Raw genomic sequence first — 23,596 nt, 5'->3', positions numbered from 1 at the left:
TTTTTGTTTGGGAACATGTTGAGGTCAGACTCTTTATCTGTTAATGCAACAGAGTCTGGCATATGAGAGGCACTCAGTATTTGTTTTCCCATTTGCCTTCTTCCTTCCATTAGACTGACTGAAACATCCAGAACAACTGATGAAAGAGAAAGTCATTTACATCATTGTCAGGAATTAATTAGTTGTTCTAGTGTTGTTTTGTTTCTCTCTTAAACCAGACTAAAGCAACATAAAGGCAGAGATCATATTTTCATCATATCAATTTCGTACACAGTGCCTGGCACATGAGAAGGTCTCAGAAAAACTTGATGTTTCTGAACCAATGACTGAATAAATGAAGAACTGACTAGGTAACCAATTTACCTTTAGATTGTAAATTTACTTTAAAATTAAATGTCCATGTAATCAGCGCCGTACTTGGCACACTGACCCAAGATGTAGCATAGGAGAGCATCCTTTAACCCATTTCTTTGTTTTACGTGGCAAATACCGGTCAATATTTAATATCGGTGACATAAGATGGGTGAGGATGTGTAGGATCTCAACATGATAATATGACTGCTCTTTATGGCAGTCATGTCCAAACCCATGGCTGCCTGGCTCTCAACCCCAGGCCCAAATACTATCCCCAAGTCTTACACTTCTTGGCCCACACTTCCACTGTGGAAGGATTTCTTTCTCCCATGATCTCTCTGGGTGCTAGTTTCTGTAGGGCCATCCTCTGGGGATAGGTGGTGTGGGGTCTCAGCGGTGGGCACTGCTTTGCTCTTTCCTCCTCTGCAGCTCCTCCCGTCGCCTTGCCTGCTGTTCACTCATGCAGTCCCTAAAGGCCTGCACCTGTGGCTGGCACTGTCGCCAGTCCTGGTGCTGGGCCATGCACTCCTGCACTGCATAGTGGGAAGCAGCACAGCCAGAGCGGGAGATCATCTCGTCCAGTGGGTCCTCTTCTTCATCTTCTTTCTTCACCTGTCGGGACCAGGTATGGCCTTGAGCTGACATCTTTAGGAGTCTCTAGAACATCAACGGAGGCAAGGTTAGAGTAGGGACATGATTATATATGACACTGTTCCTCTGTTGTAAATAACATTGACCACTGCATTGTTATAGCCTATTTAAGCATATGTCTCCCCTTGAAGGTTGTAAGCTATTTGAGGACAGATACTGGGCCTGATTCACCTTGGTACCCCTAGCACTAGGCCTGGCAGAGAGCAGGCCTGCAAAATGGTCTGAACTGAACATAATGAGATAAAGTATATGAGAATGCTTAGCACAGCACTAATAAGCTCAAATGATTCTACTAATGGAATCTGAATTAAGTGAAATGTTTCCTTTCTGGAAAAGCTATGTTCTTTTCTCCAATTAGCCTTAATCTATGGCTGGAGAAGAACAAAGTTTAGCACTTGGGAGAGTATCCAGATATGTGTAGAGTTTGACATATGAGAGAATGGAGAGAGTTGTGTGGCTGTAACACAGAGCATACAGGGTCCAGGGCAAGAAATGAGTCTGTGAGGTGTGAGAGTATTTAACGTGAGGTGTATCTGCACAGACTGTCTTCCTACAATCATCTGCTTCAGAACACCCAGCACAAGGTAGCATACAGAAGGAACTTAAGAAAGGTTTGTACAAATTTTACCATGACAGACTGTAAATGAGCTAAGACTACTTAATGTTTTTCCTGGGTCTCTGATTCATTCAACAATTTATCACTGAGTACCTATCATGTACCAAGCACTATGCTAGATTTGAAGATACAGGAGTGACCTAGACAAGACACAGTTTCTGCCTTCACAGAGTTTACAATCTAGATAAGTAAATAGGCTGTTTACTTGTGTACAGTGTGTACAGACAGCTAAGATTGGGAACACAGTGGAGGAATACTTAATCCAGACAAGGGCAGGAACAGGCAGGGAAGGCTTCTTGGAGAAAGTGATTTCTAAACTGAGGCTTAAAGGATGAAAAGGAGTAAGCCAGAGATGTAAAGAATATTCCTGGTCAATGGAACAGCAAGGTGGGGGTTTGAGACAGAATTTGACATGAGAGGAACTGAAAGTTCTACATGACTGGAGAACAGAGTAGGAGTACAGGAAAATTAATGAAATTGGTGAGTTGAGAAAGTGTCTGATCATAGGAAGGCCTCATATTAAGGCGCCCAGAGGGCAATGGGGAAGTCACAAGATGGATTTAAGAACTCTATAGCCCTACACGAAACTCATTTGCTTTAGACGCAGTATAACCTAAGGGAGGAGGGGGAAACTGGGCTTTGAAACAGACTTGGATTGGAAACTTAGCTTTGTCACTGACTCACTGGGTGACTTTGAGCAAATCACTTCATAATCTCTCTTGAAAAATAGAGATCAAATCTACCTCACAGGATTGTTGAAGACTAAATGAGATAATGCGTGTAAGGAGCCTGGCACGTCCAAAGAGTTGGATAAGTAATAGCTCCTATGTTTTCCTCTTCTTAAATACACTGTGAGCTCTTTAAAGACAAGGGCAGGGACTTCCGTGGCGGTCCAGTGGTTTAGACTTTGCCTACCAATGCAGGGGGTGTGGGTTCCATCCCTGGTCCGGGAGCTAAGATCCCACATGCCTAGTGGCCAAAAAACCAAAACAGAAAACAGAAACAATACTGTAACAAATTCAATAAAGACTTTAAAATGGTCCACATCAAAAAAAAAAAAATCAAATAAATAAATAAAGACAAGGGCAAACCTCTTGGAACAGTGCGGTGGAAAGAACAGTGCCTTGGATCCTAAGCCAAGAAATCTGGGTTCAAATACTTTACTCACTTTACCATGCACACGCCTTAGCGTGCAATCTTTTTTAGTTTCTTTCTTAAGGTAATATTTAACTCTTAGAATTGCTGTAAGGATTAATATCCTAATAAGTCACAAGTGAGTGCATGGGCTACAACAGGACTCAAGTAAATGCTGCCTGAAGTACTCAGTCTTCCCTAGAGTAAAAAAAGGAAGACCCTCGCTCAGAGATCAAGACAGGCTAAATGGTCGGTAGCTGGTTCGCGGAAACCGGCCTGGCAGAGGAAGGCACGGAAAGGATGGGAAAGCAGAGAAACCCAGGTGGCTAAGTCACCTACGGCTCCTCTCCCACCTTCAGAAGAGGACGCATGCGCGTGCGCGGCCGCTGGGCACACCCCCAGTTGTGCCAGCTAGGCTTCACGGCGCAAGATCGCGGCACACAGTGCTCACCGAACACGCGGACAAGAGGACCCGAACGCGCGCTCCTGCACAGCTGCGTCGGTTTTGCAGGCACTTGGAACTCTTCCGACACTCCTGTCAGGAACCAGCCTCCTGTAGGAAGCGCGGGCGCACAAAGGGGCGGGGAGGGGAAGAGGATCCACCGCGCATTTTCATTGGTGGCCTCTCGGTGTAGATCCCGCCCTTCGTTCTCGACGCAGCGCCTAAGCAGGGACCCACTTCCGTGAAAGAGCGGAAGACGCGGGCTGGTGGAGGCGGGATCAAGATGGCGGCGCCTTTGAGGATTCAGAGCGACTGGGCCCAGGCTCTCAGGTGAATCTAGGTGCAGAACCGGGACGGAGGAGGCGGGTAGCGGATGTTGCCTTTACGTTAAGGAGAGCCATGCCCGATCCAGGATATCCGTAGGGGTTACCTCATCAGTTGTTGAGGGAACCCTGGGTCTAGAAAAAGAAGTCTCAAACCCACATGGTCATTGTTTTTCGTTCTCGCAAGAGCTGGGCTGAGGCCAAGGAAACACATATGCACCGTGTGATTTCAGAGACAGAATAGGATCAATGAGTTGGAGAAAGACAGGAAAACTGGGAGGCAGGAAGACTCTTGGCCAAGTAGTCATGGTCATTTAGCAAATATTTATTGGTCCTCAGTTATTTGCAAAAGTCCCAGTACTCTCCACCACCACATTGTCTTTGAGTGTGTGATGGAGTCTTTGTATGCTCCTCGACCTCTAGTGGTATATTAGTCATATTGTACAGTTCTTTTCAGGAAACAGTGTAACGCCTACCATGTCCAGACTCTGACCTAGATAGATGCTTGGCGGAGTTCAGATGTGTACTCTAAAGTTAAGGGGTGGTTCCTGCCCTCCAAAAGGAAACAGCTTAATTGGAATGCACAGCAAACCATTCATTTATTTAACATATATTAATCATATACTGTGCAAGTTATTATGCTAGGCACTAGAATGAGTACAGCAGTGCCGTGAATGGCAACTATTATACTAATAAGTTTTTCAAATTGAAACAATGGTGACGATGAATAAAACATAGTCTCCTGCATTTAAGAAACTTCCACTTTTCTAAGTGGGCTGAAATAAAATACACATTGCTTACTACAACACAGAATGTGTAAAAGGAAGAACAGTGACATTTATTGAGGGCCACCAAGTGCCTTTGAGAGAATACAAGACCAGAATCAAGAAGTAACTTTGACCAAGATTGTGCAACTAATAAGTATTTCATGAAATGTTTGATGAAATACTTGAGCTTCATTTAACCAGCAGATCTAGGCGTTAAACACTTAGTCCACAAATATTTCTTCAACAAATAAACAAAATTTGTCTGTGCCTGGATGAGATGTTAGACTAGATCATGTCTAAGTGCTGTGGCCAAACTAGAAATTATATGATCTTTCTCCCTTGCATCAGTGCCATCCTTTTTTGACATTGAGTGAGCCTAATTAGGTTTTTGTCTCTCTTCATAGGAAGGACGAAGGGGAGGCCTGGCTGAGCTGTCACCCCCCAGGTAATGTCCTTAAATCTATATGCCTTCCCTTTAGAGAAAGAGGATTTACTACCCCTAGGAGAGAGCTTCCTTTCTCCTAGCCCAAAGTTCTCTTGCATAGTGCTAAGAGTCTTCAAATGTTCTTGACCACTCTGCTGTAATGATTCTGCAACTCCATTCTAGGGGAAGGCCTTCAGATTGGTTTTCCATTTGGAAGCCACAGACTTATTCATGGAGACATTACTGATGCTTCTTAATCAGTCTCTTAGCCATATATTATTGTATTCTAAGCAGTTCTATAGCTTCAGTTGTGACCTTCCTGATTATGATTCCTAGAGCTTTAGCTCTAGTTCTGACCTCTCTTCAATTTCAAGCAGACATTGAGTAGTTGTCTGCTATGCGTTTCTGCTTAAAGCTCTCACTGTCGTCTTGAGTTTATCAAATCCAAAACCTGAAGCTGAGCACTTCTGTTGTCAAACAGGTTCTCCTTGATTGTCTCAGTTCTTAAGTTACCACCATTCTAGGCATCAGAGTAAAACACCTGGTCACCTCACCCTGCCATTTATCGTTCCCAAGGTTTATAAATTTTCCTTTGTTTTACTGATAATTTGTCATTTCAGAGACCTTTGATATCTTTTTATAATAAGATATTTTATTTCTATGAGAACTAGAGTTTTAAACAGAATTTTCTTTTGAGGAAATTGATGCTGCATCGAAGAAGACAGGGTAGCTAGAAGGTCTCCAAATCAAGGGTTTTTTTTTTTATTTTTAAAGATGGGAACTAATTGGAGAGCAATTAAAATATAGGTTGTAGGTAGAGAAGAGAAGGACTAATGGAAAAACCATTGTCTTAGAGGAGAGAGAAGGAGATTGAATTAAGTCTAAAAGCCTAAGATGAAAGAAGGTGAGGGTAAGTGTAGATGTAGATAAATGCAAAGACATGAGTATGGAAATGTGAGAGTATCTTATAGCCTCAGTTTTCTTTGTGATGTTGGAGGTAGGGTCAGCTTTTTCTTTGAAATAAAATGTGCGCTATGTTCTAGATGCTTTACGTACATTATTTCTATTCCTCACAACCGTATCAGGTAGGTACTATTAGCATTCTAATTTTTTTTAGATAATAGCTGTATTGAGATATAATTCACATATGATAAGGTTTATCTTTTTAAAGTGTACGATGCCGTGGATTTTAGTATATTCATAGAGTTGTATGTCTGTCACCACTAACTCCATACATTTTCATCACCCCTGAAAGAAACCCTGTGCTCTTTAGCAGTCACTCCACATTTTGCCCTCTTAGCTCCTAGCAACCACTAATTGACTTTCTGTCTCTATGGATTTGCCTGTTCTGGACATTTCATATAAATAGAATCATAATATGTGGCCTTTTGTGTCTTTCATTTAACATAACGTTTTCAAGGTTCATCCATTTTGTAGCATTCATTTGTTTTTGCGGCCAAGTAATGTTCTGTTGTAAGGATATATCACATTTTTTGTCCATTCATCAGTTGATGGACATTTGAATTGTTTCCAATTTTTGGCTGTTATGAAGGAAGAAGGTTTTGATGGCAGACTAGGTGTCATGAGAATTGGCTGCTCTGGGGAACAAAAGGGGCAAAAGGACTGCAAAACTGTGCAGAGTTTGGAAACTGGTAAATTGTAGTGGTGCCAGTCTGCACAGTTGTGTCCTTTTCTGTATCTGCACTCAGCAGCCTACATGTAGAAATGTAGAAGGTGAGTAGTTGGATCATTCCCACTTTTGTTATATAAACAAAATACTGAGACTGAGATCATTTCAGAGACTTTACAAGTGTAGAGAGGTCATTGAGGGTGATGACAGGGGATTGGTTGAAATATTGTACCAAAAGGGCCAGACTTCATAGGATGGTTGGTGAAGTCAGGAGGGAATCATGAAATGTGGCAAAAAGCAGAGTTCACTCAATCCTATTTTTGTGGCATCTTTCTGAACTAGAATTTCATGCCATTTCTCTGCAAAACCTACTTCACTAGATCTTCTCTAGTCCATACTTCTACCCTAGATTGTGAGTTACTCCATTAGTATCTTTCAGCTACCAAACTGGTATATTAATTGATGCCTCCTTCCCCCTTGTTCTTTGTGGCTTTTTTTTATTCTTAACATGCCCCTCCCTGACTTGGGGTTTCCTTTCCCTTATCTTTGGCCTAGTCCTATCTTTCTTTCAAGATCCTACTTAAGTCCCACCCTCTCTAAGAAGCTCTCCCACCCTGCATGAATCCATGATGGTTTTTACTTCCCTCTTACTCCTAGAATTGCAGTTTGGTGCAAGTTACTTACTGAATAATTTGTAGCACCTTGCTAGTTTCTGAACTCAAGGACTTCACAGTCTGGTGGGGAGGCCAGAAATGTAAACAGCGTGTTATGGGCTGTTGCAGAAGTGTATATATAAAGTGCAGAAGAAGAATAGAATGTTTTTAACTCCATTCTACCATCTACATATGTTTATGTGTAGGATAATACCTTATTTAGCCCATATCACTGCAAAAGCAGTGTCCTACTTAAGCAAATTTTCCAGTTATTGAAGCTTAACTCTTTACTCTGAATTATGTGTATATACTGTGGATAAATGCATATGTTCATGTTCATCTTCACCTTTCATCCTGGTAGAATTCCATTTCACAGCCAGTAAAACTGAGGTTGAGATTACTCCAGTAGTTTTCTCTACAAATACTATATTGTATCTCAAAATCTTTGTTCCTGGCTTTTAGTCCTTGAATTTATTTCTTCCAAATTAGGTTTGCCTAGACTAGCGCTCTTTCTACTTCACCTCACTTTTAACACAAGTGCCTGCTTTTCTTTCATGAGCCAATTTCCTCGCATTTATACAGATGCCTGAATTGGGTCTTCAAGGAGAAAAATGTTTAATTCTTGTATTTTTTTGAGACATGCTTTTTTGTGCTATATAGGGAAACCAACTTTGTATGGCAGCCTGACTTGTCAAGGAATTGGCCTTGATGGCATCCCAGAGGTTACAGCTTCAGAAGGATTTATTGTGAACGAAATAAACAAGGTAGGTTTTCATGTGTTCTAGATAGCACTGTGTCCAAAACTATGGTAGTACCTATATACGTACTTTAAATATTTATACTGTTATCTGCATATCAGTGTCATCTCCATTTCATTTGTATAATAATCATAGTTTTTACTGCCTTTGAATGTCAGGAGTTTTCTTTTTCTTTTATACATACATATGCTTTTAGATGCAAACTTCCTCTTACTTCCCTTATACCAGTGCTGTCCAGTAGATGAATAATGTGAGCCACATATGTAATTTTTTTTATTGAAGTATAGTTGATTTACAGTGTTTCAGGTGTAGAGCAAAGTGATTCAGTTATGTATATACATATATATTTTCTTTTTCAGATTCCTTTCCATTATAAGTTATTATAAGATATTGAATATAGTTCCGTGTGCTATACAGTAGGTCCTTGTTTATCTATTTTATATATAGTAGTGTGTATCCACATGTGTAATTTAAAATTTTCTAGTAGCCACCTAAAAAAGGTAAAAAGAAACTGGTGAAGTTAATTTTAATAATGTATTTTATTTAACCCAGTATATCTAAAATATTATTTTAACCTGTAGTTAATATAAAAAATTATTAGAGATAGTTTACATTTCTTTTTTTTATTAAGTCTTTGAGATCCTCTGTATATTTTACACTTAGAGCACATCTCAATTCAGACTCTAATTTTTTTAAAAAATAAATTTATTTATTTATTTTTGGCTGTGTTGGGTCTTCGTTGCCGTTCACGGGCTTTCTCTGGTTGCGGCGAGCAGGGGCTACTCTTCATTGCGGTGCACGGGCTTCTCATTGAGGTGGCTTCTCTTGTTGCGGAGCACAGGCTCTAGGAGTGTGGGCTTCAGTAGTTGTGGCACGCAGGCTCAGTAGTTGTGGCGCACAGGCTGAGTTGCTCCACAGCATGTGGGATCTTCCCAGACCAGGGCTTGAACCTGTGTCCCTTGCATTGGCAGGCGGATTCTTGACCACTGTGCCATGACCCTTATTTTTTATTGGAAATACTTGATATATATTTAGGTTTTAAAAAATTTACAGTTGAAAACAGATTCACATACCTAAGTAGTTCCAAACGTACTTAAAAAGTTTTCCAGTAACTGAATCAAGTATGTTTTTAAACTAAACTTTAAATAAAATTAAAAATTCATTTACTCATTTGCATTAGCCACATTTTAAGTGCTCAGTAGCTTTATGTGGCTAGTACCCACCATATTGTACAGTGTAGTTTTATGATGTGTCTGGCCACACCTTGGTGAAAACCTGTATTAGTAGTACTTAATTGTTTTTCTCATTGGTCTTTGAGGTGAGTAGGTGGCCATGTAAGTGTTGCAGAACTCATGATCTGACTTTCCTTCCTCTTTCTGATGGCAGCAGTCAGTGTGCTCTGGTGAGATGATTCCCAAAGGGTGAAACAGCCTTTTTTGGTGTGTGTATAATTAAGCTTTTTTAGTTGTAAAATATTTCAGGTGTACTGACAATAGTAAAGAATACTTCGTTTTTTACATAAGATCTTTAGCAGATGTTCATTCATTATCCTCTGTGCAAAATAATAAGCTACATGTTATTATATATTTTATATTTGTTTTTCATAAACAGTATTGTAGAAAGTGCCAGAAGATCTGAGTCCAAGTCTTAGTTACTGTGACACTTACTAGCAATACGGTTTTGGACAAGTAACTTAGTTACCTGAGCCTCAGTTTCCTCATCTATAAAACAGAGACAGCCTCATAGGCTGATTAGTGGGGAGTGAAATTGCATATGAAAGAAACTAAGATATTTCAAAAGTGAGTTATTGTTTATGCTAACAATCCTGTGGGATTGGCATTTTAAATTTCCATTTTGCAGGTAAGCAAACAGATTCAGAGAGGTTAATTAACCCCTAATAATCAAAGCTAGTTAGACTATGTCAGAATTGAAACCCAGTTCTATTAACTTCAAGTATAACACCACCTTGCAAGCCTACATTTTTTCCAGGTGTTTGCCAGTATCCATCCACAGCCTGGGCGCTGACTTCCTTTCTTCCCTTTGTACTCAGGCTGTGATACAATCCTTATCTTTTCCAATATCATTACTAATTTCTGCAGTGTACTTGCTAAGTCAGACAGTAAATGCTTATGGTTGAACATCCATTTGTTTCCTAACTGCCATGAGTCACTTTGCTGTTTGATGTTGCTACATTGTTCTATTATACAGATCTGTCATTATGCTTAAAAACCTAACCTGGAAAGATAAAAAGTTTGACTTTTAATTTTATCTTAATGTGGAATATTCACACCTCCCCCTCACACTGAATTTTGTCTGTTTTGATATCTCCTGCAGCTTTTCTTTAATATCTTTTCATTAACAGCATAATTCTCTACTGCTGGAAGGTAATTCAACATTTATCTTCCTTCATAGTCTGTTTATGGATTAAAGGGTGATTTGCAGGATCGATAAGCAGGAGAAAACCACTGATTCTTGAAATCTTTTACATAATTAGCCCAAAAGAAATAGTCTTCTGAGAGCAAACCCAGTTCTTACAGAGGCGCGAACACTAAGCTTTCAGAGCTCCTCATGTCCTTGCTTGGTATGAATATTTAGCCAGGAAAGTTTAGCTGACACTTTAGTTTCGGGTACAGGAGACAATTCCAAATCCAGGTCAGCTCTCTTGCAGCTGTATGGGCTTTGTCATGTGGTTAGAAGCAAAAACTCATTTAATGAAAGGCCTGCAGGCAGCCAGGCATAGATACGCTGGCTAAGAAAGTACTGTTTGTATAGATAATCTAATTCTCTTTTTAAAGGAGAAGACCTGTAATAAGAGCATATTGATTTTCAGTGATGAGAATATTATAACTTTGAAACTGTTCTTTCTAATGAACTATGAGGACTGTGCTTGTTGTACATAGATTAGCCTTATAAAGAGGTTCAGAAAATCTTGATTATTGAAGGCATTTTCATTGTCCAGCAGAATTTTCAGAAACTTTCAAGTACTGCTGCAGAAGAGATAACAGGTTAGGGGCCATTTGGTGAGAGCAGCTCCTCGCTCTGTGTAGGAGATATACACGTAGGGGATGGTGTTAGTATTCTGCAAATTAGAGTAAGGGATTGTCGTATTGCAAGAATCCTTGAGGTGATGTTTACCAAGCCTTTTATACCTCTGCATTGAAACACCACCATGTTTACCCTAAATGGTTGCAGTCTGCCTTCAGCAGGTCATGTCACTTGAATCTAACATCTGGTTCTAGGTATAATTTACTACTGTGTCACTAGTGTTATCTTGCTATAGTAGCTGAAATATATGTGATAATGACTAGTCAAAACATGTGGGAAATCATAAGACAGCTATTTGGTGATGACCAGTCTATGAACACGTATAGTCAGTTTAAGTACTAGTTGGGAATGGGCACCACAAGCCTGACCAGGGCCTACACATTGTATGAGTGTACCGTAATTTACTTTACCTACTTTCTTACTCTGGTAACTATACATGTCAGTAGTCTAACATTTTTTCTGAAAGTTCTTTTATAGGCAACAAGTTTACTTTTAGACTAGTCTTTTCAGCCCTAGGCCCGGGAGCTGGTGCTGTTTTTTCACAACTGTTGGTACTATTCCTTGCCACACTGCTGACTAAGAATACTGGTATTAGATTTTCTTATGAAAATTAATGTTCTCGTGTTTGTCATTTGTATCTTATTGTTGGTTTGTCTTCTATGGAACAGTTTTCTTCAACATAAAAGCATAATGGCTCAGCAGTACCAAATTACATTGCAGCCCTCTGCAGTAAAAGGACTGCTGATCTGTAGGGGAGTGACAGTTTCTTGGGTTGGGGAAGGAGGATTAGGGTACACTTAAAAGGTAAGAGTGTTCTTTCGTCCTGATGTTTTCTTTAAGAAGCTTTAATTCCATTGGAGTAGCTTTACTGATGGATTTCATTTTTCCTTCTCTGTTTAGAAAAGCATTCATATTTCATGTCCAAAGGAAAATGCGTCTTCGAAGTTTTTGGCACCATATACTACTTTTTCCAGAATTCATGCAAAGAGTGTAAGTATTCTGATAAAATGAGGAGAAAATATAATAACATGTTAGTTTTTTATTTTATCTGCTTGTCTAGTGCTATAAACATATTCATAATTAATGTGTTTTTCATTTACTTTGCATTATAAGATGACACAGCTGATAAAGTGTGATATGTTTGGCAAAACTGGTACTTGGGTCCACTTAGAATAAATATACAAATCTACTCACTGGTAATCTCAAAGAAAGGAATTGTATGAAATTTCCTTATATATGTTTTACCAGAGCCACTTACCAGCTTTTGGATAATGATGATAGTAGTTGATGTTTGAGTAATTTGCCACTGCTCATATTTCTGTCCCTTTGCCTAACGGAAGGGGCATTTTCTCAAAATTCCAAGTACAGCATATTGAGGGATAATTTTCAAAGGTCTTTGTGATAAAGCCCTTTCTACTACCATAAGCTTTTTAGAAGCAGAAATGAGAAATAGGTGAATAAACTGATTATATTAAAGCCTACTGCTTCTTAGTGTGTGGTACATTTTCAAAAATAGCTGTTTTTATCCTTATTGCAAAACAAATATATATTTAGTGATGAAAATTTAGGAAATGTAAAAGTGAAAATCACTCATTTCTATAATCTGAAGATAACTATTGTGAGCTTTTGTTTTGTAACACTTACTAATAATAATCACAGTAATCTTGCCATTTGCAGCAACATAGGTGGACTTGGAAGGCATTATGCTAAGTGAAATAAGTCGGAGAAAGACAGATACTGTATGATGTCACTTATATGTGGAATCTGAAAAATAAAACAAACTAGTGAATATAACAAAAACAGACTCACAGATATAGAGAATAAACGAATGGTTACCAGTGTGGGGAGGGAAATAAGGAGGGGCAAAATAGGGGTAGGGGATTAAGAGGTACAAACTATTATGTATAAAATAAATAACCTACAAAGATATATTGTACAACACAGGTAATATAGCCAATATTTTATAATAACTCTAAATGGAATATAACCTTTAAAAAATTGTGAATCACTATTTTGTACACCTGTAACTTATATAATATTGTATATTAATGTATCTCGATTTTAAAAAGTTAAAAAATAATAATCATAGTAGTAATAGCTGACATTTATTGATCACCTGCTATGTGCCAGTACATGCTAAGCTTTACATATCATTATTTTACTTGATCCAGTCTTTTTTCTTTAAATATTTCACCACAATAGGTTTTTACAGTACATGCTGTTTTATAAGTTATTTTTTAATTCTTAATAATATATTATGTACGTCATTCTGTGTTTACTTTATGTGTATTATTTTAAGAGTTACATAGTATTCCACTGTTATGACTTAACTATAATTTATTTTTCTAATCTTACATTACCGGACATTCAGTCATTTCCGATTTCGTGACTTCATATTTTGATGATATAGCTAACCCTTTTCTCACAAAGATAAGAAAAAATTAGAGTACATTTATAAAAGTATAATGTTGAGTCACAGGAAATGTACTTTATAAGGCTGTTGGTATGTTCTAACTGACTTCCACTTAACTGATTTATTGAGTCAACTGTTGCTCTACATTTCCTCTGTAAACCATTCTGACTCACGCCCACAACACATTTGCAGCTTGTAGTCTCTGAGGTCTGCATACTGACACTCCCAGTTAAGCTGAATGCTTACCAAGGGTCAGTTACAATGCCAGTTGTGTTGTTTTTGAAATTATGTTAATTAAATATATTAAACCAATGAAATATGAGTGTGAAAGGCACAGTGACTATGTCTTTGAAAACTAAGTTGATTGCTTCATAGAGACTTGATAAAGAAGAGTTGTTTTTTTTTTTGTCTGCACCACACAGCGTGCAGGATCTTTGCTCCCTGACCAGGGATTGAATCTGTGGAGTCCTAACCACTGGACTGCCAGGGAATTCCTAAGAAGAGTTTTTTTAAAACCTTCTATTTTAGTATGTGTGGACAAGATAAATGTAGTAGAATATTAGGGGAAAGATTTTTTTAAAAAACCCTGTATAAATTTTTGCTCTTAGATTGCTTTGTAAGTGTGACTAAAGATTTGCCTTGCTTTAAGGAAATTGGAAGTTGTGTACCTTTTGCTTAGAGTATATTACAAGCAAGTCAAGATAAAGCTTCCTTATAGTAATTAGTGGACTGATGAAAAAATTAGTGAATATTAATGTACATTTATATATTTGAGTTAAAATAAAATGTAGGTATTTATGTATCATTTTTTATTATTTCCTACTCTAACTGAAGTTTTTGATTAATTGACCTGCTACTGGGCCCTGTCCATTGACTAAAAAGACTTTTACCATATTGCTTTTCTACCAGTCTGGCTTGACATTCTCTGCTGATACTGGGTATTTGAATTTTTTAAAGTTTTACCATTTTTAGGGATGGTGTTTCATTGCTATTTTAACTTACATTCCTTTGATTAATTATGAATTGACCACTTTTTCATATATTTATTGGCCTCTCTTCATGTCATTTGCCCATTTTTCTAAGTGTGAATTTTTTTCTTTATTGATAAGAGCTCTTCTTATAATAAGGGTATTGATCCTTTGCTATATATTTTACAGGTTTTTTCTAGCTTATTGTTTATTGTTATTTGTTTATTGTGTCTTGACATACAAAATATTTAATTTTCTAGATAATAAAACCTATCAATTTATGGTGACTACCTTTGGGACCCTGCTTAGGGTAGTCCATGATTTTATATAAATAAATATATATTATAAATATATATTTACTTGTAATTACACAGCATAATGGGTAAGAGCAGGGACTCTAGAGACGGATTCATTGGATTTGACCCCCTGGATTCGAATTTTGGTTCTGCCACTTACTAACTGTGTGACCTTAGGCCAGGTACTTAACCTTCCTGTGCTATAGGTTCCTAATCTGTAAAATGGGAGTAAAACTATTTATCTCTTAGGGTTGTTATGAGGACTGAAGCAGTTAGAATTGGGTCTGGAACATGGCAAGCACAATATAAATAGTGTTTGGTAAATAAAATTATAAATATAGTAATCTTTGAATTTTTATGTTTTATTTTTTACATTTCAAACTTTATTTTTGTTATTTGATTTGAAGTAGGGGTCTAACTTAATTTTTTAAAATTTATTCTATGGAAGTTTAGTTGATTTACAATGTTGTGTAACTTAATTCTTTTTGAAATGATTAGCTTGTTACAGCAGTACAAAGTAATCCATCCTTTATCTCAAGGACTTGAATTGTCATCTTTTTTTTTTTTTAACCTCTTTATTGGAGTATAATTGCTTTACAATGGTGTGTTAGTTTCTGGTTTATAACAAAGTGAATCAGCTATATGTATATCCCCATATCTCTTCCCTCTTGCGTCTCCCTCTCATCCTCCCTAACCCAGCCCTCTACATGGTCACGAAGCACTGAGGTGATCTCCCTGTGCTATGCGGCTGCTTCCCATTAGCTATCTGTTTTACATTTGGTAGTGTATATATGTCCATGCCACTGTCTCACTTCGTCCCAGCTTACCCTTCCCCCTCCCCGTGTCCTCAAGTCCATTATCTACGTCTGCATCTTTATTCCTGTCTTGCGCCTAGGTTCTTCAGAACCACTTTTTTTTTTTTTTAGTTTCCATATATATATGTTAGAATATGGTATTTGTTTTTCTCTTTCTGACTTAACTTCACTCTGTATGACAGACTCTAGGTCCATCCACCTCACTACAAATAACTCAATTCCATTTCTTTTTATGGCTGAGTAGTATTCCATTGTGTATATATGCCACATCTTCTTTATCCATTCATCTGTCGATAGACACTTAGGTTGCTTCCATGTCCTGGCTATTGTAAATAGAGCTGCAATGAACATTGTGGTACATGACTCATTTCGAATTATGGTTCTCTCATGGTATATGCCCAGAAGTGGGATTGCTGGGTCATATGTTAGTTTTATTTTTAGTTTTTTAAGGAACCTCCATGCTGTTCTCCATAGTGGCTGTATCAATTTACATTCCCACCAACAGTGCAAGAGGGGTCCCTTTTCTCCACACCCTCTCCAGCATTTATTGTTTGTAGATTTTTTGATGATGGCCATTCTGACTTGTGTGAGGTGATACCTCATTGTAGTTTTGATTTGCATTTCTCTAATTATTAGTGATGTTGAGCATCCTTTCATGTGTTTGTTGGCAATCTGTATATCTTCTTTGGAGAAATGTCTGTTTAGGTCTTCTGCCCATTTTTGGATTGTTGTTTGTTTTTTTGATACTGAGCTGCATGATGAGCTGCTTGTAAATTTTGGAGATTAATCCTTTGTCAGTTGCTTCATTTGCAAATATTTTGTCCCATTTTGAGGGTTGTCTTTTCATCTTGTTTATGTTTTCCTTTGCTGTGCAAAAGGTTTTAAGTTTCATTAGGTCCCATGTGTTTATTTTTGTTTTTATTTCCATTTCTCTAGGAGGTGGGTCAAAAAGGATCTTGCTGTGATTTATGTCATACAGTGTTCTGCCTATGTTTTCCTCTAAGAGTTTGATAGTGTCTGGTCTTACATTTAGGTCTTTAATCCATTTTGAGTTTATTTTTGTGTATGGTGTTAGGGAGTGTTCTAATTTCATTCTTTTACATGTAGCTGTCCAGTTTTCCCAGCACCAGTTATTGAAGAGGCTGTCTTTTCTCCACTGTGTATTCTTGCCTCCTTTGCCAAAAATAAGGTGACCATATGTGTGTGGGTTTATCTCTGGACTTTCTATCCTGTTCCATTGATCTATATTTCTGTTTTTGTGCCAGTACCATACTGTCTTGATTACTCTTGCTTCGTAGTATAGTCTGAAGTCAGGGAGCCTGATTCCTCCAGCTCCATTTTTCATTCTCAAGATTGCTTTGGCTATTCGGGGTCTTTTGTGTTTCCATACAAATTGTGAAATTTTTTGTTTTAGTTCTGTGAAAAATGCCACTAAGTTTGATAAGGATTGCAATGAATCTGTAGATTGCTTTGGGTAGTATAGTCATTTTCACACTATTGATTCTTCCAATCCAGGAACATGGTATATCTTTCCATCTGTTTGTATCATCTTTAATTTCTTTCATCAGTGTCTTGTAGTTTTCTGCATACAGGTCTTTTGTCTCCTTAGGTAGGTTTATTCCTAGGTATTTTATTCTTTTTGTTGCAATGGTAAATGGGAGTGTTTTCTTAATTTCTCTTTTCAGATTTTTCATCATTAGTGTATAGGAATGCAAGAGATTTCTGTGCATTAATTTTGTATCCTGCTACTTTACCAAATTCGTTGATTAGCTCTAATAGTTTTCTAGTAGCATCTTTAGGATTCTCTATGTATAGCATCATGTCATCTGCAAACAGTGACAGCTTTACTTCTTCTTTTCCAATTTGGATTCCTTTTATTTCTTTTTCGTCTCTGATTGCTTGGCTAAAACTTCCAAAACTATGTTGAATAATAGTGGTGAGAGTGGACAACCTTGTCTTGTTCCTGATCTTAGAGGAAATGGTTTCAGTTTTTACCGTTGAGAATGATGTTGGCTGTGGGTTTGTCATATATGGCCTTTATTATGTTGAGGTAGATTCCCTCTATGCCTACTTTTTGGAGGGCTTTTATCATAAATGGGTGTTGAATTTTGTCGAAAGCTTTCTCTGCATCTATTGAGATGATCATATGGTTTTTCTCCTTCAATTTGTTAATATGGTGTATCACGTTGATTGATTTGCGTATACTGAAGAATCCTTGCATTCCTGGAATAAACCCAACTTGATCATGGTATATGATCCTTTTGATGTGCTGTTGGATTCTGTTTGCTAGTATTTTGTTGAGGATTTTTGCATCTATGTTCATCAGTGGTATTGGGCTGTAGTTTTCTTTCTTTGTGACATCTTTGTCTGGTTTTGTTATCAGGGCGATGGTGGCCTCGTAGAATGAGTTTGGGAGTGTTCCTCCCTCTTTTATATTTTGGAAGAGTTTGAGAAGGATAGGTGTTAGCTCTTCTCTAAATGTTTGATGGAATTAATCTGTGAAGCCATCTGGTCCTGGGCTTTTGTTTGTAGGAAGATTTTTAATCACAGTCTCAATTTCAGTGCTTGTGATTGGTCTGTTTATATTTTCTATTTCTTCCCGGTTCAGTCTCAGAAGGTCGTGCTTTTCTAAGAATTTGTCCATTTCTTCCAGGTTGTCCACTTTATTGGCATATAGTTGCTTGTAATCTCTCATGATCCTTTGTTTTTCTGCAGTGTCAGTTGTTACTTCTCCTTTTTTCATTTCTAATTGTATTGATTTGAGTCTGCCCCCTTTTTTTCTTGATGAGTCTGGCTAATGGTTTATGAATTTTGTTTATCTTCTCAAAGAACCATCTTTTAGTTTTATTGATCTTTGCTATTGTTTCCTTCATTTCTTTTTCATTTATTTCTGATCTGATCTTTATGATTTCTTTCCTTCTGCTAACTTTGGTTTTTTTTTATTCTTCTTTCTCTAATTGCTTTAGGTGTAAGGTTAGGCTGTTTATTTGAGATGTTTCTTGTTTCTTGAGGCAGGATTGTATTGCTATAAAATTCTGTCTTAAGAACTGCTTTTGCTGCATCCCATAGGTTTTGGGTCGTCGTGTTTTCCTTGTCATTTGTTTCTAGGTATTTTTTGATTTCCTCTTTGATTTCTTCAGTGATCTCTTGATTATTAAGTAGTGTATTGTTTAGCCTCCACGTGTTTGTATTTTTTACAGATTTTTTCCTGTAATTGATATCTAGTCTCATAGTGTTGTGGTTGGAAAAGATATTGGACATGCTTTCAATTTTTTTTAATTTACCAAGGCTTGATTTGTGACCCAAGATGTGATCTATCCTGGAGAGTGTTCCATGAGCACTTGAGAAGAAAGTGTATTCTGTTGTTTTTGGATGAAATGTCCTATAAATATCAATTAAGTCCATCTTGTTTAATGTATCATTTAAAGCTTGTGTTTCCTTATTTATTTTCATTTTAGATGATCTGTCCATTGGTGAAAGTGGGGTGTTAAAGTCCCATACTATGATTGTGTTACTGTCGTTTTCCCCTTTTATGGCTGTTAGCATTTGCCTTATGTATTGAGGTGCTCCTATGTTGGGTGCATAAATATTTACAATTGTTATATCTTCTTCTTGGATTGATCCCTTGATCATTATGTAGTGTCCTTCTTTGTCTCTTTTAATAGTCTTTAAAGTCTATTTTGTCTGGTATGAGTACTGCTACTCCAGCTTTCTTTTGATTTCCATTTGCATGGGATATCTTTTTCCATCCCCTCACTTTCAGTCTGTATGTGTCCCTAGGTCTGAAGTGGGTCTCTTGTAGACAGCATATATACGGGTCTTGTTTTTGTATCTATTCAGCCAGTCTATGTCTTTTGGTGGGAGCATTTAGTCCATTTACATTTAAGGTAGTTATCGATATGTATGTTCCTATTATCATTTTCTTAATTGTTTTGGGTTTGTTATTGTAGGTCTTTTCCTTCTCTTGTGTTTCCTGCCTAGAGAAGTTCCTTTAGCATTTGTTGTAAAGCTGGTTTGGTGGTGCTGAATTCTCTTAGCCTTTGCTTGTCTGTAAAGGTTTTAATTTCTCCGTCGAATCTGAATGAGATCCATGCTGGGTAGAGTAATCTTGGTTGTAGGTTTTTCCCTTTCATCACTTTAAATATGTCCTGCCACTCCCTTCTGGCTTGCAGAGTTTCTGCTGAAAGATCAGCTGTTAACCTTATGGGGATTCCCTTGTATGTTATTTGTTGTTTTTCCCTTGCTGCTTTTAATATTTTTTCTTTATATTTAATTTTTGATAATTTAGTTAATATGTGTCTTGGCACGTTTCTCCTTGGATTTATCCTGTATGAGACTCTCTGCACTTCCTGGACTTGATTGACTATTTCCTTTCCCATATTAGGGAAGTTTTCAACTGTAATCTCTTCAGATATTTTCTCAGTCTCTTTCTTTTTCTCTTCTTCTTCTGGGACCCCTATAATTCGAATGTTGGTGCATTTACTGTTGTCCCAGAGGTCTCTCAGACTGTCCTCAATTCTTTTCATTTTTCTTTATTTTGCTCTGCAGTAGTTTTTCCCACTATTTTATCTTCCACATCACTTATCCGTTCTTCTGCCTCAGTTATTCTGCTATTGATTCCTTCTAGAGAATATATATTTTTTTTACTTATTTTTATTTTTTGGCTGTGTTGGCTCTTTGTTGCTGCTTGTGGGCTTTCTCTAGTTGTGTCAAGTTGGGGCTACTCTTCATTGTGGTGCACTGGCTTCTCATTGTGGTGGTTTCTCTTGTTGCGGAGCACAGGCTCTAGGTGTGCGGGCTTCAGTAGTTGTGGCTCGCAGGCTTCAGTAGTTGTGACTCGGGAGCTATAGAGCACAGACTCAGTAGTTGTGGCACACGGACTTAGTAGCTCCATGGCATGTGGGATCTTCCCCGGACCAGGGCTCTAACCGATGTCGCCTGCATTGGCAGGCAGATTCTTAACCACTGCGCCACCAGGGAAGCCCCCTTCTAGAGAATTTTTTATTTCATTTATTGTGTTGTTCATCATTGTTTGTTTGCTGTTTAGTTCTTCTAGGTCCTTGTTAAACATTTCTTGTATTTTCTCCATTCTGTTTCCAAGATTTTGGATCATCTTTACTATCATTACTCTGAATTCTTTTTCAGGTAGACTGCCTATTTCCTTTTCATTTGTTTGGTCTGGTGTATTTTTACCTTGCTCCTTCATCTGCTGTGTGTTCCTCTGTCTTCTCATTTTGCTTAACTTACTGTGTTTAGGGTCTCCTTTTTGCAGGCTGCAGGTTCATAATTCCCATTGTTTTTGGTGTCTGCCCCCGGTGGCTAAGGTTGGTTCAGTGGGTTGTGTAGGCTTCCTGGTGGAGGGGACTGGTGCCTGTGTTCTGGTGGAAGAGGCTAGATCTTGTCTTTCTGGTGGGCAGGACCACATCCGGTGGTGTGTTTTGGGGTGCCTGTGACCTTATTCTGATTTTAGGCAGCCTCTCTGCTAATGGGTGGGGTTGTGTTTCTGTCTTGCTAGTTGTTTAGCATAGGGTGTCCAGCACTGTAGCTTGCTGGTCGTTGAGTGGAGCTGGGTCTTAGCATTGAGATGGAGGTCTCTGGGAGAGCTTTCGCCATTTGATATTACGTGGAGCTGGGAGGTCTCTGGTTGACCAATGTCCTGAACTCTGCTCTCCCACCTCAGAGGTACAGGCCTGACACCCGGCCGGAGCACCAAGACCCTGTCAGCCACATGGCTCAGAAGAAAAGGAAGGAAAAAAAGAAAGAAAGAAAGAAAAAAATAAAATAAAATAAAGTTATTAAAATAAAAAAATTTTTAAAGTAATAAAAAAGGGGGGAAAAAAAAAGAAAGAAGAGAGCAAGCAAACCAAAAAACAAATCCACCAATGATAACAAGCACTAAAAACTATATTAAAAAACAAAAAACAAACAAAAACGGACAGACAGAACCCTAGGACAAATGGTAAAAGCAAAGCTATACAGACAAAATCACACAAAGAAGCATACACATACACACTCACAAAAAGAGAAAAAGGAAAAAAAAGTATATATCTTTTGGGAAGTCTGAGGTCTTCTGCCAGTGTTCGGTAGGTGTCCTCTAGGAGTTGTTCCTCATGTAGATGTATTTCTGATATATTTGTGGGGAGGAAGGTGATCTCCATGTCTTACTCCTCCACCATCTTGAAGGTCTCTGAATTGTCATCTTTATCCAATATTTAGGAATGCTGCATTGATCTGTCTGTTCTTTTGCTGTGACTAAGGAATAGATCTTTAGCTTTAGGCTCTGACCTAGGTTTGTATCCTGGCTCTGCTCTTTCACCTTGGGGAAATTAAACTACCTCTTAAACCTCAGATTTCACACCAATACTTAAAGATTTTTGAGTGGATTATATGAGAGTAGTGTCTGTTACATGTCTGGCGCATAATAGCTAGCTATTCAATAAATGTTGGTTCTCTTTCCTCTTTCTCTTTAATAAAAATCTGGAGGAAGGAGACAACTGGTATGAAGTATAATCTACTTTTCAGTGTTCTCACTTTGGAAGAATAGATAGTTCAGACTTAATTACTTTTTAGGTCTAGGAACTAGGGCCCCAAAGATATGTAACTGAGATAAATAACACAATATCCCTGTCCTCTCCAGGAAGAGTATATTAACTGAGAGGGTACCAAATAATATATCAGAGTTTCTCAACCTTGGCAGTATTGACATTTTAAGCTAGATAATTCTTTTTTGTAGGGGGCTCTTCTATGCACTGTAGGATGTTTAGCTGCATCCCTGACCTCTAGCCACAAGTTGTCCGTTGGACACCGCCCCCAGTTGTGACAACTAAAAATGTTTACACACATCACCAAATGTCCCCCCAGAAACAAATTGCCCCTGGTTGACAACCACTATGATATATTGGGTTGGCCAAAAAGTTCATTTGGGTTTTGCCATACGATGTTATAGAAAAATCCAAACAAACTTTTTGGCCAACCCAATATAAACATAGAAGCTGAAGACCACTGGGAAAGGAAGTGGTGAACTCCTTGGGGAGTTGGGAAAACCACTTACCTTTTGAGGAGTGGGTCATTTTTAAAAAAATCATTAATTGTTCCTTTATTCTATTTCTTATTCTCCCTTTCTCTTATTTGAGCTCATTATTAGGTGATTCACCTATTTATTAATCACCTACTATATTCCAGATACTCTTCTGGGCACTGGGGCTATATAGCAATGGATAGAACTGTGGTATAGAGCCTGTATTCTAGGGTGTGGGTCCAGACAGGATTTGCCAATGACTTGGATATGAGATGTGAGAAAATGAGGAGTTGGGATAATTCCAAAAATTTTGGCCTGAGAATTGGGAAAATTCTGGTGTCATTTACTTGGGGGACAAGTAGTTGCATTGGTAGGGAGCGGGGGAAATAAGAGTTCTGTTTTGGACATGTTAAGTTTCAGGTGTCCACTATAAAGCCAAAGATAGATGCCTAGCAGGCAGTTGGATAGATGGTGCCTGAGTCAGGAAAGAGGTTGGGCTGTATTGCTTTAGGGATTAAATTGATTTCAGAGTGAGTAGGAAAGTGTTTAAATATGTTTTGTTTCTGGGACCCTTGAAAGGAGACAGTAGCTGGTCTCATTGATATAGGTCAGATGGCTTTACTTTCTTATCTAGTGTTGATGAGCTGCTTCATCCCTCTTCCCAAACTGTTATTAGGTATTTGTTAAGTAGTTACTATGTACATAGCCTGTGATTTGTGTGAGAAAGTGCTGGACATGGTTCTGACACTTATAAAGCTCATCATGTAGTTGGGGAGCCAGAATAGAGTTGAACTTGACAGTACTGCTAGTCAGATTTAAGACCCAGGATTAGGGTGGTAGCAGTGGTGTTGGAGAAGAAAGATAGATCTGAGAAATGTCTCCTACACTAGAATGTGAAAGCAGTATCCACTGATGAGAAGCTAGGAGCAGATGGGATTATGATTCAGTATATTTGAAAATGTTTTATAAATGATAAAACATGATATAAATGTTAATTGTTGTCATAATCCTTAAAATTAAAAGAACTACAATTAAGTTAATGGTCCTTTTATTGAGGAACCAAAATAAAGAAGAAAAAGTCTTAGAAAGTGTTAGAGTTGACCCATATATCCCTTTAGTTTTTGCCAGACCTATTCATTAAGGCTTAATTGGCATAGAAATGTAGAGTGGAAGGTTGAATAATTAAAGGCAAAGTTCCTATTTTATTTTTGTTTTTTGTTTTTGAAAGTTCCTACTTTTTAAAAATAATTTAGGTCATATTGGAATCATAGCTGCTGGGAATATGACTG

At 37.9% G+C, this 23,596-nt stretch overlaps 2 protein-coding genes across 2 annotated transcripts in view; one reads left to right on the top strand and one right to left on the bottom strand.

Moving 5' to 3' along the window:
* Positions 1 to 358: 358 nt before the first annotated feature.
* Positions 359 to 3,346, bottom strand: COA4 (cytochrome c oxidase assembly factor 4 homolog). Its single transcript, XM_082411347.1, has 2 exons — positions 3,207 to 3,346; positions 359 to 1,011 (listed from the first exon to the last, which is right to left on the bottom strand). Exon 2 carries the CDS (start codon positions 997 to 999, stop codon positions 745 to 747), a length of 255 nt encoding a protein of 84 aa, XP_082267473.1. The 5' UTR covers positions 1,000 to 1,011; positions 3,207 to 3,346; the 3' UTR covers positions 359 to 744.
* Positions 3,347 to 3,361: 15 nt separating this feature from the next.
* Positions 3,362 to 23,596, top strand: part of PAAF1 (proteasomal ATPase associated factor 1) — a 45,118-nt gene continuing 24,883 nt past the window's right edge. The window contains exons 1-4 of the mRNA XM_082411305.1: positions 3,362 to 3,527; positions 4,692 to 4,732; positions 7,655 to 7,758; positions 11,698 to 11,787. Coding sequence (XP_082267431.1) covers positions 3,481 to 3,527; positions 4,692 to 4,732; positions 7,655 to 7,758; positions 11,698 to 11,787 — 282 coding nt within the window. The 5' untranslated portion in view covers positions 3,362 to 3,480. The remainder of the gene's footprint in view (positions 3,528 to 4,691; positions 4,733 to 7,654; positions 7,759 to 11,697; positions 11,788 to 23,596) is intronic.

The sequence above is a fragment of the Balaenoptera physalus genome (genome assembly GCF_965194825.1).
Source record: "Balaenoptera physalus genome assembly, chromosome: 10".
NCBI classification, from domain to species: Eukaryota; Metazoa; Chordata; class Mammalia; order Artiodactyla; family Balaenopteridae; genus Balaenoptera; species Balaenoptera physalus.
The sequence above is the reverse complement of the archived record's forward strand: the minus strand, read 5'-3'. Positions and strand labels throughout refer to the sequence as shown.